Genomic DNA, 18,846 nt, shown 5'->3' with positions numbered 1-18,846 from the left:
GTGGCGGCGGCCCTGGTGTTGTACTCCTCCAATGCTGACTGTTTCAGTATTTCCCACTGTTGTGCAAGGCTGATCAGTTCAGCCTGCAATGCCGTAACAGTGGCATGTTCATCAAATTCCATTTGCTGAGCTCCTTCATGGCTGTCTCACAGCACTGCATTTGCTGCATAAATGAGGTGAATAATTTCAACAACAGTGTCCAGTACCACATGTGGATCTTGATTTTGTAATCCATGTCTGCATTAGCAATGGGCTCGTCTTCTGCCAACTCACCTGATTTTCTCTTCTCTTTTTTGTTCTCTTCTCTGGGAGAGCAGTCTGAGCTTTGGCATCACAGTCCTGCTACTCCTCCAGAATGCCATTGTCCCACTCAACAAAGTTGTCTGTTGCCTTCTTCACACCCTCAAAGTCTCGGGCACACTTTCTCAGGTTATCCTCTGTTCCAGTCACCAAGTGCTGTGCTGTTACGATATCCATGCCACTTGTTTGCAAGTATTTAGAGAGAGGGGATGTCTGCTCAAATATCCTGAGAAAAACCTCAGCTGTAAGCATGGTTTCATACTTTAGGAGAGCATCATTGTACCCTTGGGCCTTGCTTCGGAAGGCAGGTTTTATGGTCACATCCATTTCAATTATTTCCATAGTGATGACCACATCTGTGTAAAGTGCACGGTCAGACTTTGCAAAGCTTCCAAATACTTTCCTCAAGGCCTCGTCTTTGGCCCTCCAGCGTGTTTCACCAATTACATCAAGCCATCTGTGTCTCCTGTCCTCACTGGTTTCCTCCCATAGCTTCATGTGCTTGTAGGAATCTCGAACGAACACTGCGATGTCATTCAGTAGTGAGAAAAGGGATTCACTTGCCACAACAACCCCAGTGGTGTCAGTTAGCACAAGGTTGAGGACATGTGAGTGAAACCATATCACCCCCAAAGCTAATTCCTCCTTTGGTCGTCTTTCCTTCCAGTTCTCTGCTGCCCATGACTGGAACGAATTGCAAAAGTCTCTGAAGCTGGAGACTCACATCTCCCTCACTAGCTTTAAGCACCAGCTGTCAGAGCAGCTTACAGATCACTGCACCTGTACATAGCCCATCTGTAAACAGCCCATCTATCTACCTACCTCATCCCCATACTGGTATTTATTTATTTTGCACCCCAGTATCTCTACCTGCACATTCATCTTCTGCCGATCTACCATTGCAGTGTTTAATTGCAATATTGTAATTACTTCGCCACCATGGCCTATTTATTTCCTTAACTTACCTAATTTGCACTCACTGTATATAGACTTTTTGTTTTCTTTTGTTCTACTGTATTATTGACTGTATGTTTAGTTTATTCCATGTGTAACTCCATGTGTTGTTGTATGTGTCGAATTGCTACGCTTTATCTTGGCCAGGTCGCAGTTGCAAATAAGAACTCGTTCTCAACTAGCCTACCTGGTTAAATAAAGGTGAAATTAAAAAATAAAATAAAAATTGTTTTGGATGGTACTGAAAAAAATAAGTAAAAATCCTTGGACTGAGGACTGGCAAAATAATAAAATGCATTTACAGTGCTTTTGCTGTCCCTTTCTATTTTCCCTGTACTGGGCTCTGAACCTCTCTCTCTCTCTCCTCTCTCTCCTCTCTCTCTCTCTCTCTCTCTCTCTCTCTCTCTCTCTCTCTCTCTCTCTCTCTTCTCTCTCCTCTCTCCTCTCTCCTCTCTCCTCTCTCTCTCCTCTCTCTCCTCTCTCTCTCTCTTCTCTCTCCTCTCTCCTCTCTCCTCTCTCCTCTCTCTCTCTCCTCTCTCTCTCTCTCTCTCTCTCTCTCTCTCTCTCTCTCTCTCTCCTCTCTCCTCTCTCCTCTCTCCTCTCTCCTCTCTCCTCTCTTCTCTCCTCTCTCTCTCTCTCTCTCTCTCTCTCTTCTCTCTCTCTCTCCTCTTCTCTCTCTCTCTCTCTCTCTCTCCCCTCTCTCTCTCTCTCTCCTCTCCTCACTCTCTCTCTCTCTCCTTTCTCTCTCTCTCTCTCTCCTTTCTCTCTCTCTTTCTCTCTCTCTAGCTGCATCATTCCTGCTTGCTATATTATCGCTGGTCAAGTTGACTATTCACGGCAGGCCAAAGCGACCCTCAGGCCACCGGGAAATGTCCCGGGGGTCCCGACGGCCAGTCCGCCACTGCCAGCTGCAATTGATGTGGTGAAACAATGTGTGGGGAAGTAGAGGCACAGAAACTTAGATCAATACCTTTGTCAGATAACACTATTAAGCAAAGAATGTATGCTATTGCTAGCAATCGAGACGGAACTCTGACTGAACAACTCAAAAAGTCCCCAATTGGACGTTAGTTGTGAGGGCCGAGACGCCCAGGCTATATTGCCGAAAAATTCCATGGGATCGAATGCTGGGCTTTTGCACAGATGGGGTTCCATCTATGGCGGGAGGGCGTTTAGACCTCTGCACTCTAGTCATGAATGTGTCTCCCTCTGCCATATTGACGCATTGTATGAAAGAACTGAGCACAGAACTCTGAGATATACTGCAGCAGGTATCTTTGATTATAAATCACATCCACTGCGCGCTCGCCTATTCACAAAACTATGTGGAGATATTGATCAGAGCATGACAATGTTTTATTTCACACCTTGGTAGTTATCGAGGGCGAGTGTTGGAAATATTTTTCGCATTGAGAGAGGACCTGTTGTCATTCACAATGGATGTAAAACAATAAATAATAAACCTGGTTGACTTTCTGTGTAATGTAATGAAATAAAATATGTCTCCTTGCCTATGATATATTTGAGAAACTGAATGAACTGAACGCAAGCATGCAGGGGAAATACAAAAACATGCATAAAACAGTGACCGAATCAGTGGATTCAGAGGAAATTATTATTATTGGAGAGAGAGTCTTTCAAAAGCGAAACATGCCAACTTCCCTCGGCTGTGCAAGATTCTAACAGAAAACAGCATCAGTAAGTGTCCCACACGAGTGATGACTGCTCACCGCCAACACTTGGAAGAGCACTTTGGGACCTACTTCTCAATCCGTTTGACTGTGATCCTGGCTCAGGTGACATGCTGGTAAGTGAAATCGGACAGCTGATCAAGCTGTCATGTGACCTAATGCATTCACGGGTCTCTACGGGAGAAATTTGGTTCCTGATTCAAAGGGAATAAATACCCTGCTCCCTCTGAGCATTAATGCCGCTTTCAAAATAACTGGGAACTCGGAAATCTCAGACTTCAAACATCAGTGAATTCAAGACAACTGGGAAATATAGCTCTGACCAGAATTATTTTTTTTGAATGGACATTCATCTTGAACGACTTTCTGACCTGAAGATCAGTGACGTCATGATTTTACCTCTTTTTCAGATTTCCCATTTGTCTTGAAAGTACCATCAGTGCTCTCATCCGCATTAAAACCAAATATCGATCCAGGTTGGATATGAGATGAGGTGATGAGATGAGGTTCACACTTTTGACCACGCCCCCTGATTTTGAGAAGCTCTGAGAAGCTCTGCTCTGACATGCATCTAGCACACCCATCTCATTAGTGGTGGTGAGATAAAATACATTATGTCAACTAATTTGCAATTGACTGTCATAGCCCCACATTAAAAGTATGTGATGGTGAGTTGAGAAGACCATCATAAAAACTGTTAGAATGTTTTTTCATTGACTGCCATAGCCCGAAATAAAAAAATTAACATTGGCTGTTAATTATATACTTTTTTTCACATGGTTGGGGTCATGAGATTTTTCAAATATCAAAATGGGGTTGTGAGCCAAAATAGTTTGGGAAGCCCTGTAATAGATTGTTATCATCATAGTTGTAGCTAACTGTTGGATGGCATGACATCACATACAGTATGGGACAATGTTACACTACTGGTGCTAGTGGTGATAACGAACCAATGGAAGATTCTTATGTTAGACTGAAACTGATTGGGGTTGATTATTTGTTATTTGTTGCAATTCGAACCACTGGCATCATATCATAAATGGCGTCCAACTGAGTAAAATATATAGAAAATATATATTTTGATCATTTGCTGCAGAGTCAACGATGAATGGATGGATACATCTCTGGGAAGTAACCTGTAGTTAATAAAAGCTGTCTAGAGCCCTCTCACTAACTTCAATAAAATATTGCAATTATATAAAATCTTTATTAATTACGATCAAATTAGCCTTGTCAGTTTAATTGTTAGTCGGCTCTAGGATAAAAAGCATGTCTCTTGGTAGAACTGGATTTAATGGACTGACTGTTGATTTTCTTCCCTTAGTCTAGTTCTATTTAGATATTGCATGTGACCCAAGTGCCACCCTATTTCCTATGTAGTGCACTACTTCTAACCAGGGCCCACAGGGTGCTGTGCATAGAAATATAATTAAAGCACTATATACAGTATCTCTGTAGTGCAAGTTCACAGCTCTCTTATCCAGAATTATGCGGACGTGATTTGTCATGGAATATAGTTGGATTATGTACGCATCTTTGGACAAAAAATTACTAGATTGGACTGGACATGTACTGATATGCACACGGAGTCATGTGTGCGTCCTATGTGGCTCAGTTGGTGAGAGTGTGGCGCTGGCAATACCAAGGCCGTGGGTTCAATTCTTGCAGGGATCACATGGATTTTTTTTGGAGTGGAGCAGTCCCACCCCTTTTGTAATTTTGTTACTTTATTGAAGAGATAGTAAAATGATGGAAAGACAGGGGAGATAGGAGGAGCATGACTCAAAGGGTTTTGGGCCGTATTCGAACCCATGCCGACTCTGGCATACAGTGGGGCAAAATAGTACTTAGTCAGCCACCAATTGTGCGAGTTCTCCCACTTAAAAAGAAAAAAAATCCAGAAAATCACATTGTAGGATTTTTTATGAATTTATTTGCAAATTATGGTGGAAAATAAGTATTTGGTCAATAACAAAAGTTTATCTCAATAAAAAAACTTTGTTATATACCCTTTGTTGGCAATGACAGAGGTCAAACGTTTTCTGAAAGTCTTCACAAGGTTTTCACACACTGTTGCTGGTATTTTGGCCCATTCCTCCATGCAGATCTCTTCTAGAGCAGTGATGTTTTGGGGCTGTTGCTGGGCAACACAGACTTTCAACTCCCTCCAAAGATTTTCTATGGGGTTGAGATCTGGAGACTGGCTAGGCCACTCCAGGACCTTGAAATGCTTCTTACGAAGCCACTCCTTCGTTGCCCGGGCGGTGTGTTTGGGATCATTGTCATGCTGAAAGACCCGGCCACGTTTAATCTTCAATGCCCTTGCTGATGGAAGGAGGTTTTCACTGTATGTGTGTGCCGGGTCAGCGGCTGGACTACACCGGCCACTGGGATCACATGGAGTTTTAATGCAGACCTACACCGTAGACATAACCACAGCACCATGTTGCGTCCATATCCTGTCCGGTTTATGCTGCCTGCTGGTTATGTCTCCCTGCTAGTTATGTATGATGATACGCCCACTCTCATGCAAGTCCTTTGTCCACAGAATACTGTACTGTATGTTTTGTTTTCATGGTTGTCTGTGAATGTCCACACAGAAAAAAAGGATTGAGGAAATGGAATAGGAATGTCTTAATATAAATTCAGGAAATTAGTGCCAACAACAGCAGTCAGTTGTACAGTGCCTTCAGAAAATATTCATACCCCTTGACTTATTCCATATTTTGTTGTGTAACAGCCTGAATTCAAAATGGATGATATTAAAAAAAATCGCACCCATCTACACACAATACCACGTAATGACAAAGTTTAAACATGTTTTTTAGAAAACTTTGCAAGTGTATTTAAAGCGAAATACAAAATTATCTAATATCTTTACAGAAGTAATCACAACCCTGAGTCACTACATGTTAGAATTGCCTTTGGCAGTAATAACAGCTGTGAGTATTTCTGGGTAAATGTCTAAGACCTTTGCACACCTGGATTGTACACTATTTGCACATGATTCTTAAAAAATCTTCGGGCTCTGTCAAATTGGTTGTTGATCATTGCTAGACAACCATTTTCAGGTCTTGCCATAGATTTTCAAACTGTAACTTGGCATCTTCCAGTGTCTGGTGGAAAGCAGACTGAAACAGGTTTTTCTCTATGCTTTTGCCTGTGCTCCATATTTAGTATTTTTTTTAATCCTGAAAAACTCCCCAGTCCTTGACAATTACAGGCATGCACATAACATGATGAAACCACCTTATGCTTGAAAATATGGAGATCGGTACGCAGTGATGTATTGGATTTGCCCAAAACATATCACTTTGTATTCAGGACAAAAAGTGAACTGCTTTGCCACATTTCTTGCCATATTATTTTAGTGCCTTGTGGCAAACAGGATGCATGTTTTGGAATATTTTTCCTTCCTTCTTTTCATTTTGTCAATTAGGCTAGTATTGTGGAGTAAATACAATGTTGTTGGTCCATCCTAAATGTTCTCCTATTACAGCCATTATTAAACTGTTTTAGTCACCATGGTGAAATCCCTGAGCGGTTTCCTTCCTCTCCGGTGACTGACTTAGGAGTGGCGCCTGTTTTTTTTGTAGTGACTGGGTGTATTGATACAACATCCAAAGTATATTTAATAACTTTACCATGCTCAAAGGGATATTCAATGTGTGCCCATCTACCAATAGGTGCCCTTCTTTGCGAGGCATTGGAAAACCTCCCTGGACTTTGTGGTTGAATCTGTGTTTGAAATTCAGTGCTCAACTGAGGGACCTTACAGATAATTGTATGTGTGAGGTAGAGAGATGAGGTAGTCATTAAAAAATCAGATTAAACACAATTATTGCACACGGAGTGAGTCCATGCAACTTATTATGTATAGTTGAAGTCGAAAGTTTACATACACATATGTTGGAGTCATTAAAACTTGTTTTTAACCACTCCACAAATTTCTTGTTGAACAAACTATAGTTTTGGCAAGTCGGTTAGGACATATACTTTGTGCATGACACAAGTAATTTTTCCAACAATTGTTTACAGACAGATTGTTTCACTTATAATTCACTGCATCACAATTCCAGTGGATCAGAAGTTTAGATACACTAAGTTGACTGTGCCGTTAATTTTCTGGAATTTTCCAAGCTGTTTATGTCATGGCTTCTGATAGGCTAATTGACATCATTTGAGTCAATTGGAGGAGTACCTGTGGATTTATTTCAAGGCCTACCTTCAAACTCAGTGCCTCTGCTTGACGTCATGGGAAAATCAAAAGAAATCAGCCAAGACCTCAGAAAAAAATTGTTGACCTCCACAAGTCTGGTTCATCCTTGGGAGCAATTTCCAAATGCCTGAAGGTACCACGTTCATCTGTACCCAAGTATAAACACCATGGGACCACGCAGCCGCCATACCGCTCAGGAAGGAGATGCGTTCTGTCTCCTAGAGATGAATGTACTTTGGTGCGAAAAGTGCAAATCAATCTCAGAACAACAGCAAAGGACCTTGTGAAGATGCTGGAGGAAATGTGGATATATTGAAGCAACATCTCAAGACATCAGTCAGGAAGTTAAAGCTTAGTGCAAATGGGTCTTCCATTGACCCCAAGCATACTTCCAAAGTTGTGGCAAAATGGCTTAAGGAAAACAAAGTCAGGGTATTGGAGTTGCCATCACAATGCCCTGACCTCAATCCTATAGAAAATGTGTGGGCAGAACTGAAAAAACGTGTGCGAGCAAGGAGGCCTACAAACCTGACTCAGTTACACCAGGCGCTTGATTGATTGATTTGTTTGTATTATGCAGTCTGAATATATAACATATGGCTTTATTTTGCAGACATGTTGTAGTCATCATGATATTAATAAAAATGGTATTATATACACTACTTGACCAAAAGTATGTGGACACCTTCTCTTTCAACATCTCATTCCAAATTCATGGGCATTAATATGGAGTTGTTCCCCCTTTGCTGCTATAACAGCCTCCATTCTTCTGGGAAGGCTGATGTTGACTAGATGTTGGAACCATGCTGCGGGGACTTGCTTCCATTCAGTCACAAGAGCATTAAGGAGGTCGGGCACTGATGTTGGGCGATTAGGCCTGGCTCGCAGTCGGCATTCCAATTCATCCCAAAGATGTTCAATGGGGTTGAGGTCAGGGCTCTGTGCAGGCCATTCAAGTTCTTCCACACTGTTCGAGACAAACCATTTCTGTATGGACCTCGCTTTGTGCACGGGGGCCTTACCCAAACTGTTGCCACAAAGTTGCATCATTAAGATTTCCCTTCACTGGAGCTAAAGGGCTTAGCCTGCACCATGAAAAACAGTCCCAGACCATTATTCCTCCTCCATCAAACTTTATAGTTGGCACTATGCATTCGGGCAGGTAGTATTCTTGCATCCGCCAATCCCAGATTCATCCGTCGGACTGTCAGATGGTGAAGCGTGATTCATCACTCCAGAGGACGCGTTTCCACTGCTCCAGAGTCCAATGGTGGCCGACACTCCAGCCGACACATGGCATTGCACATGGTGATCTTAGGCTTGTGTGCGGCTACTTGGACATGGAAACCCATTCCATGATGCTCCCGACAAACAGTTATTGTGCTGTGTTGCTTCCAGATGCAGTTTGAAACTCTGTTGTGAATGTTGCAACCGAGGACAGGCGATTTTTACATGCTTCAGCACATGGCGGACACGTTCGGTAAGCTTGTGCGGCCTACCACTTTGCGGCTGAGCAAAACAACACAAAACAGCAATATAACTTACAGTTGACTGGGGTAGCAGGGCAGAAATTTGATGAACTGACTTGTTGGAAAGGTGGCATCCACATTGAAAGTCAGTGAGCTCGTCAGTAAGGCCAATGTTTGACTATGGAGATTGCATGGCTGAGTGCAATTTATTTTTATTTTACACCTGTCAGCAATGGGTGTGGCTGAAATGGCAGAATCCAGTCATTTACTTTTGTATATATAGTGTATTTGTTGTATTTTTTGAAACTGCACTGTCGGTTAGGGGCTCGTAAGTAAGCATTTCACTGTGTTGTATTCGGCGCATGTGACTAATAACATTTGATTTGAATGAACGAATAAACGCACAAACAAATGGACGAACAAATTACTTAAATGTAATAATTCAACTGGTGGAAGAGCCAGTCAGAGAGGTGAAAGTGACATCACTGACCTTTGTTTGTTTGTTTACTGCAGGGTTTTGGTAAACAATTGGATGTGTCATACATTGGCAAGCATTACAACATGAGCAAATGCAAAGTGGACAACCAGTTCTACAGTGTGGAAGTAGGAGATTCCACCTTCACAGTTCTCAAACGTTACCAGAATCTAAAACCCATCGGTTCTGGAGCTCAGGGAATCGTCTGGTGAGTACTGGAATCCTCATTTTACACTCTTTATAGTGTAGTGAATGAAAATGTACATTATAGTGGCAAAACCAACTGTATACCTTAATATTTGGTTGATGTATAATGTGTTAGTAGATAGAGTTGTGTGGCTGTATGGTCATTGCATTATGATCTTTGCAAAGATTTATACTGTGTATCAAGGTGGCACGTGTATTTGTATATGTGTTTGTACAGTATGTGTGAGATTAAAACCTTGAGTTTGATTAATGAAGAGTTCTAGAAGAATACCAAATTGATTATTAAAGCTGCAAGCAGCAATGCTGGGGTTCAAGCTGTGGGCCCACTGTACCACCATCAGGACAAATAGGGCACATCACCCTCGGATGAGCTACTTCTGTCATTTTACCATGCTTGCCAAATATCAGAACTCAACATCAAACAGATCATGCAATATGCGATTGATGTATTTTGGACCATTTGTATTGATGTTGACTACTTTAAACGTCTTCTCCAGAACCGCTTAACTGATCAGAACCAAGTTTGGTACATAACATTTATGTACTCATGTTTTTGAATGAAGGACTGAAGCTCAAACAATATGGCCGCTATGAGCCAATGAGCTTGCATTAATGTTTTTTCTTGTCCAACAGGGCCACCATGCAGCCAAACTGAACCATACTTTTATTTATTTTTCAAATTTATTTCACCTTTATTTAACCAGGTAGGCTAGTTGAGAACAAGTTCTCATTTACAACTGTGACCTGGCCAAGATAAAGCAAAGCAGTTCGACACATACAACAACACAGTTACACATGGAATAAACAAAGATACAGTGAATAATACAATAGAAAAAGTATATATACAGTGTGTGCAAATGAGGTAGGATAAGGGAAGAAAGGCAATAAATAGGCCATGGTGGCGAAGTAATTACAATATAGCAATTAAACACTGGAATGGTAGATGTGCAGAAGATGAATGTGCAAGTAGAGATACTGGGGTGCAAAGGAGCAAGATAAATACATACATACATACAGTATGGGGATGAGGTAGTTGGATAGGCTATTTAAAAATGGGCTATGTACAGGTGCAGTGACCTGTGAGCTGCTCTGACAGCTGGTGCTTAACTTCTCTAGGATAGGCAGCATTTGGCATTTTAGATGAAAAGCATGCCCAAATTCAACTGTCTGCTACTCATCCCCAGAAGATAAGATATTCATATTATTAGTAGATTTGGATAGAAAACACTCTGAAGTTTCTAAAACTGTTTGAATCATGTCTGTGAGTATAACAGTAGCAGGCAAAACCCAGAGGACAAACCATTCAGATTCTTTTTTTTTTTAGGTCACTCTCTTTTCAGTGGGTTTTCATTGGGAATCCAGATTTCTAAGGGACTTGCTTGCAGTTCCTACCACTTCCACTGGATGTTACCAATCTTTAGAAATTGGTTGAGGTTATTCCTTTGTGTAAAATGAAGAAGTACGGCCATCTTGAACGAGGGTCACTAGAGGATAGAGGAGCATGACCAGAAAGCATGTTTCAGTTTGTTTTCTTCCTGTATTGAACAGAGATCACCCCGTCTTCAATTTTATTCATTATTTACTTTAAAAATACCTAACGTTGTATTACAGAAGTAGTTTGAAATGTTTTGGCAAAGTTTACAAGTACCTTTTGAGATATTTTGTAGTCATGTTGCGCAAGTTGGAACCAGTGTTTTTCTGGATCAAACGCGCCAAATAAATTGACATTTTGGATATGTGTGGACAGAATTAATCGAACAAAAGGACCATTTGTGATGTTTATGGGACATATTGGAGTGCCAGCAGAAGAAGCTCGTCAAAGGTAAGGCATGATTTATATTTTTATTTCTGCGTTTTGTGTCGCGCCTGCAGGGTTGAAATATGTTTTCTCTCTTTTGTTTATGGAGGTGCTATCCTCAGATTTGCTTTCGCCGAAAAGCCTTTTTGAAAATTGACATGTTGGCTGGATTCACAACATGTGTAGCTTTTAATTTGGTATCTTACATGTGTGATTTCATGAAAGTTAGATTTTTATATGAATTTATTTGAGTTTGGCGCTCTGCATTTTCTCTGGCTTTTGGCCAAGTGGGACGCTACCACATATCCCAGAGAGGTTAAAGCTAGTGAGGGAGATATGAGTCTCCAGCTTCAGTGATTTTTGCAGTTTGTTCCAGTCATTGGCAGCAGAGAACTGGAAGGAAAGGCGGCCAAAGGAAGAATTGGCTTTGGGGTGACCAGTGAGATATACCTGCTGGAGCGCGTGCTACGGGTGGGTGCTGCTATGGTGACCAGTGAGCTGAGATAAGTCGGGGCTTTACCTAGCAGAGACTTGTAGATGACCTGGAGCTAGTGGGTTTGGCGACGAGTATGAAGTGAGGGCCAGCCAACGAGAGCGTATAGGTCGCAGTGGTGGGTAGTATATGGGGCCTTTGATGACAAAATGGATGGCACTGTGATAGACTGCATCCAATTTGTTGAGTAGAGTGTTGGAGGCTATTCTGTAAACAACTTCGCCAAAGTCGAGGATCGGTAGGATGGTCAATTTTACGAGGGTATATTTGGCAGCATGAGTGAAGGATGCTTTGTTGCAAAATAGGAAGCCGATTCTAGATTTAATTTTGGATTGGAGATGCTTAATGCTTAATGTGAGTCTGGAAGGAGAGTTTACAGTCTAACCAGACACCTAGGTATTTCTAGTTGTCCACATATTCTAAGTCAGAACCGTCCAGAGTAGTGATGCTGGACTGGCGGGCAGGTGCAGGAAGCGATTGGTTGAAGAGTATGCATTTAGTTTTACTTGCATTTAAGAGCAGTTGGAGGCCATGGAAGGAGAGTTGTATGGCATTGAAGCTTAGTTAGTTATTTACCACAGTGTCCAAAGAAGGGCCAGAAGTATACAGAATGGTGTCGTCTGCATACAGGTGGATCAGAGAATCACCAGCAGCAAGAGCGACATCATTGATGTATACAGAGAAGAATGTCGGCCCGAGAATTGAGTCCTGTGGCACCCCTATAGAGACTGCCAGAGGTCCGGACAACAGGCCCTCTGATTTGACACACTGAGCTCTATCAGAGAAGTAGTTGGTGAACCAGGCAAAGCAATTATTTGAGAAACCAAGGCTGTTGAGTCTGCCGATAAGACTGTGGTAATTGAGTCGAAAGCCTTGGCCAGGTCGATGAATACAGCTGCACAGTAGTGTCTCTTATCGATGGCGGTTATGATATCGTTTAGGACCTTGAGCATGGCTGAGGTGCACCCATGACCAGCTCTTTAACCAGATTGCGTAGCAGAGAAGGTACGGTGGGATTCGAAATGGTCAGTAATCTGTTTGTTAACTTGGCTTTCGAAGAACTTGGAAAGGCAGGGTAGGATAGATATAGGTCTGTAGCAGTTTGGGTCTAGAGTGTCTCCCCCTTTGAAGAGGGGGATGACCGCGGCACCTTTCCAATCTTTGAGGATCTCAGGCGATACGAAAGATGTTGAACAGGATAGTAATAGGGTTTGCAACAAGTTTGGCAGATCATTTTAGAAAAAGAGGGTCCAGATTGTCTAGCCCGGCTGATTTGTAGGGGTCCAGATTTGCTCTTTCAGAACATCAGCTATCTGGATTTGGGTGAAGTAGAAGTGGGGGAGGCTTGGGTGAGTTGCTGTGGGGGGTGCAGGGCTAGTGACCGGGGTAGGGGTAGCCAGGTGGAAAGCATGGCCAGCTGTAGAAAAATGCTTATTGAAATTCTTAATTATAGTGGATTTATCGGTGCTGACAGTGTTTCCTAGCCTCAGTGCAGTGGGCAGCTGGGAGAAGGTGCTCTTATTCTCCATGGACTTTACAGTGTCCCAGAACTTTTTTGAGTTTGTGTTACAGGATGCAAATTTCTGTTTGAAAAAAGCTAGCCTTATGAAAGCTAACTGCCAGTGTGTATTGGTTCCTAACTTCCCTGAAAAGTTGCATATCACGGGGGCTATTCGATGCAAATGCAGAAATTCACAAGATGTTTTTGTGCTAGTCAAGGGCTGTCAGGTCTGGAGAGAACCAAGGGCTATATCTTTTCCTGGTTCTACATTATTTGAATGGTGCATGCTTATTTAAGATGGTGAGGAAGGCACTTTTAAAGAATAACCCGGTATCCTCTACTGACGGGATGAGGTCAATATCCTTCCAGGATACCCGGGCCAGGTCGATTAGAAAGGCCTGCTCGCTGAAGTGTTTTCGGGAGCGTTTGACAGTGATGTGGGGTGTGTTGTTTGACTGCAGACCCATTACGGATGCAGGCAATGAGGCAGTGATTGCTGAGATCTTGGTTGAAAACAGCCGAGGAGTATTTGGAGGGGAAGTTGATTAGGATGATATCTATGAAGGTGACCGTGATTACGGATTTTGGTTCATTGATAATTTGTGTGAGGTTGAGGGCATCAAGCTTAGATTGTAGGATGGCCGGGGGTTAAGCATGTCCCAGTTTAGGTGACCCAGTTTAGGTGACCTAGCAGCACTAGCTCTGAAGATAGATGGGGGGGCAATCAATTCACATATGGTGTCCAGGGCACAGCTGGGGGCAGAGGGTGGTCTATAGCGAGCGGCAACATTGAGAGACTTGTTTCTGGAAAGGTGTATTTTTAAAAGTAGAAGCTCAAATTGATTGGGTACAGACCTGGATAGTAAGACAAAACTCTGCAGGCTATCTCTTGTCGTGGAAATTTCCTTAATTACCAAATGATGAGAGAGCAAATCACACACACGAGTCAGAGTTATGCTTAATCTTCACCTTTAATAATAATTAAGCTTTTGCAATAGCATTTTGACTTTCAACAGTTCAGTATCTCTAATGAAAAGTTGAGAGTGGCCAACATAATGGCAAATGGGATCCTTTATAGGAAAGATCCACCCCCCCTAGACGACATGACAAAACACATGTCTTAGGAACTTGCACAAAGAAAACCTTTACTTCAGAGAGTATCCCCAAAGAAGACAGAGTTGGCTATAAATTATTGTTCAGTTTGGTCTCCTAAACAAAGCTCTTATCTCGTCCTTTGTACAAAATGGTACCAAGACATTACCCCCACCCTATGATATATATCAAATTGTCATTTAGATACAACCAATTCTAAATACAACCAATCCTGGACAAGCTCACGGAGAGGAGAGTGGGGCTATAGGTCAAGATAGGAGCAACAAGAGAGGGAACATAGAATGATTCCAGACACTGCCATCCTCCTCTTCCTGATGGGAAAAGTAGGGAGTGACTGGCACACAGACACAGTGGAGCAAAATATATGTTTACACATGATGACACCTTGACCTCTCCCATCTCTGCGGCCCAAACAACTTAGTCCTGACAGAGAACAGAGAACTGCCAATGGCCACCACTGTAGTACAACAAAATACATTCTTATGAGAAATAACTCATAAGCATATCATGAAAATAAAACATCCTATCTATGTTACCCAACTAATTCTTATTATTCCCCAACACTCTGCTTTGCAGTTCTATCTTGTCGGAAAATGTTATAGTTAGGGATGGAAATTTCAGGGGGTTTGGTAGCCAGGATTCAGACATGGCTAGGACATCCGGGTTTGCAGAGTGTGCTAAAGCAGTGAATAAAACAAACTTAGGGAGGAGGCTTCTAATGTTACCATGCATGAAACCAAGGCTTTTACGGTTACAGAAATCAACAAATGAGAGCACCTGGGGAGTAGGAGTGGAGCTGGGCACTGCAGGGCCTGGATTAACCTCTAAATCACCAGAGGAACAGAGGAGGAGTAGGGTAAGGGTACGGCTAAAGGCTATCAGAACTGGTCGTCTAGTGCGTTCGGAACAAAGAGTAAAAAGTGCAGGTTTCTGGCCACGGTAAAATAGATTCAAGGCATAATGTATAGACAAAGGTACTGTGTCCACCCACACAGACAGCATCGTGATATTCAACCTCAGGAGGCTGTAGAAATTCGTCTTGTCACCAAAAGCACTCACAAACTTCTATAGACGCACAATCGAGAGCATCCTGTCGGGCTGTATCACCGCCTGGTACGGCAACTGCTCCGCCCACAACCGTAAGGGTAGTGAGGTCTGCAAAACGCATCACCGGGGGCAAACTACCTGCCCTCCAGGACACATATACCACCCGATGTCACAGGAAGGACATAAAGATCATCAAGGACAACAACCACCCGAGCTACTGCCTGTTCACCCCGCTATCATCCAGAAGGCGAGGTCAGTACAGGTGCATCAAAGCAGGGACCGAGAGACTGAAAAACAGCTTCTATCTCAAGGACATCAGACTGTTAAACAGCCACCACTAACATTGAGTGGCTGCTGCCAACACACTGACTCAACTCCAGCCACTTTAATAATGGGAATTGATAGGAATTTATGTAAAATATATCACTAGCCACTTTAAACAATGCTACTTAATATAATGTTTACATACCCTACATTATTAATCTCATATGTATATGTATATACTGTACTCTATATCATCTAATGTAATACATGTATCACTTGCCACTTTAAACTATGCCACTTTGTTTACATACCCTACATTACTCATCTCATATGTATATACTGTACTCGATACCATCTACTGCATCTTACCTATGCCGTTCTGTACCATCACTCATTCATATCTTTATGTACATATTCTTTATCCCTTTACACTTGTGTGTATAACTTAGTAGTTTTGGAATTGTTAGGTTAGATTACTCGTTGGTTATTACTGCATTGTCGGAACTAGAAGCACAAGCAATTCGCTACACTCTCATTAACATCTGCTAACCATCTGTATGTGACAAATACATTTGATTTGATTTGATTCACCTGGTCAGTCTGTCATGGAAATAGCAGGTGTTCTTAATGTTTTGTATACTCAGTGTATACTGTAATGGACTATTATGATGATGACTATTATGATTTTACTTTACAGTAAATTTTATCTGATGTTGACAAGATCAGAGATGTACTGTATGTAACAAATGCATACCCTGTACAGTAAACATGTATCCAAAATGAAGTTGGTGGGGTTTACACTGCTTTACTAAAACTGCATTGGCCAATAAATTACTGTAATACCATAATACAATATATTCCATTTACATAGCAGACACTTTTATCCAAAGTGACAACAGTGAGTCTGCACATTTTCGTATGTGACCCCAGTGGGAATCGTACCCACAACTCTGGTGTTGCTAGTGCCACACGAACTGAGTAACGTACAGGAACAATACAATACTGTAAAATACAATACATGACAATTACAGTACAGGTGAAAGATGTATCATTGCCATACCCATGAGACTACCACCCTCATTCAGGCCATGAATGAGACATGCAGTGTCATCGTTCCAGACCTGTGTCAGGCTCGGGTTCGCCATGCCAAAAAGGTTTTTCCCTAAGTACATGAGCAATGGGCACATTTACTGTGATGTCGAAAGCTATGGCCAAATGCTCAAGACAGGCTTAATCCAAACTAGTGCCTGCTAAATATTGTTTCTTTCATTTAGTTTTATTTGATTACAGAATACATACAGTATGTTATAATTAAACAATACATTTATTTTTTGTATCAATGATTATTGAAGATGTCTTCAATGATCACACCTTTGATCAGACATGGGATAGAAATTATGGAAATGTGATGTTCAGTCAATGTTAATGAGTAGTGCAAGTGTATTGCCTAATGTCAAAACAGTGTTCTGCACTGTAATATCACATTCAAAGGGTCATTTTATTGGATTAACTGGTTGTTAAAATGTTTTATTTTATTTAACTAGGTAAGTCAGTTAAGAACAAATTCTTATTTACGATGACTGGCTACCAATAGGCAAAAGGCCTCCTGCGGGGACGGGGGCTGGGATTAAAAATGTAAAATAAATATTGGACAAAACACACATCACGACAAGAGATACAACACTACATAAAGAGAGACCTAAGACAACAACATAGCAAGGCAGCAACACATGACAACACAGCATGGTAGCAACACAACATGGTAGCAGCACAAAACATGGTACAAACATTATTGGGTACAGACAACAGCACAAAGGGCAAGAAGGTAGAGACAACAATACATCACGCATGATTGAGTCTTTGAATGAAGAGATTGAGATAAAACTGTCCAGTTTGAGTGTTTGTTGCAGCTCGTTGAATGTGGAGGATGAGGGCTGCAGTAGATATCTCAGATAAGGGGGAGTGAGGCCTAAGAGGGTTTTATAAATAAGCATCAACCACTGGGTCTTGCAATGGGTATACAGAGATGACCAGTTTACAGAGGAGTATAGAGTGCAGTGATGTGTCCTATAAGCACTCATCTATAAATGATTTCTCCGTAATCTAGCAAGGGTAGGATGATCATCTGAATCAGGGTTAGTTTGGTAGCTGGGGTGAAAGAGGAGCATTTACGATAGAAGAAACCAAGTCAACCAAGAAATGTAGCTTTAGCCTGCAGCTTTGATATGTGCTGAGAGAAGGACAGTGTACTATCTAACCATACTCCGAAGTACTTGTTTGTATGAGGTGACTACCTCAAGCGCTAAACCCTCAGAGGTAGTAATCACACCAGTGGGGAAAGGGGCATTCCTCTTACCAAACCACATTACCTTTGTTTTGGAGGTGTTCAGAACAAGGTTAAGGGTAGAAAGCTTTGTTGTAGAGCATTTAACACAAAATCCGGGGAGGGACCAGCTGAGTATAAGACTGTATCATCTGCATATAAATGGATGAGAGAGCTTCCTACTGCCTGAGCTATGTTGTTGATGTAAATTGAGAAAAGCGTGGGGCCTAGGATTGACCCTTGGAGTACTTCCTTAGTGACAGGCAGTGGCTGAGACATCATATTTTCTGACTTTATACACTGCACTCTTTGAGAGAGGTAGTTAGCAAACCAGGCCAAAGACCCCTCAGAGACACCAATACTCCTTAGCCGGCCCACAATAATGAAATGGTCTACCGTATCAAAAGCTTTGGCCAAGTCAATAAAATAGCAGCACAACATTGCTTAGAATCAAGGGCAATGGTGACATCATTGAGGACCTTTTAAGGTTGCAGTGACACATCCATAACCTGAGTGGAAACCAGATTGCATACCAGAGAGAATACTATAGACATCAAAAAAGCCAGTCTGTTGATTATTGACAAGTTTTTCCAACACTTTTGATAAACAGGGCAAAATAGAAATAGGCCTATAACAGTTAGGATCAGCTTGATCTCCCCCTTAAAATAAAGGATGAACCATGGCTGCCTTCCAAGCAATGGGAACCTCCCCAGAAAGGAGAGGCTTGTTAAAAAGTTCAGAGATAGGCTTGGCGATGATAGGGGCAGCAACCTTAAAGAAGAAAGGGTCTAAACCATCTGTCCCAGATGTTTTTTTGGGGTCAAGTTTCAGGAGCTCCTTTGGCACCTCGGACTCAGTGATTGCCTGCAGGGAGGAACTTTCTAGCGGGGCAGGGGCAAAAGAGGGAGAAGCATCAGGGATAGTTGAATTAGAAGGGATGGGAGATGAGGAAATGTTGGACAGGCAAGGAGGCATGGTTGAGTCAAATGGGA

General features: G+C 42.0%; 1 protein-coding gene across 9 annotated transcripts in view; it reads left to right on the top strand.

The window, feature by feature from the left end:
• The window catches only part of LOC110523975 (mitogen-activated protein kinase 10), an 83,445-nt gene that overhangs the window by 14,228 nt on the left and 50,371 nt on the right, over positions 1 to 18,846 (top strand). For 8 of the 9 annotated variants that reach the window (XM_021603190.2, XM_021603182.2, XM_021603188.2 and 5 more), the window contains exon 3: positions 9,147 to 9,316. The exons of the other annotated variant lie outside the window; for it this stretch is intronic. In XM_021603190.2, coding sequence (XP_021458865.2) covers positions 9,147 to 9,316 — 170 coding nt within the window. The remainder of the gene's footprint in view (positions 1 to 9,146; positions 9,317 to 18,846) is intronic. 9 annotated transcript variants of the gene reach the window in all.

Source organism: Oncorhynchus mykiss, chromosome 5 (genome assembly GCF_013265735.2).
Source record: "Oncorhynchus mykiss isolate Arlee chromosome 5, USDA_OmykA_1.1, whole genome shotgun sequence".
Classification (NCBI taxonomy): Eukaryota; Metazoa; Chordata; class Actinopteri; order Salmoniformes; family Salmonidae; genus Oncorhynchus; species Oncorhynchus mykiss.
This window is presented reverse-complemented; position numbering and strand designations above follow the sequence as displayed.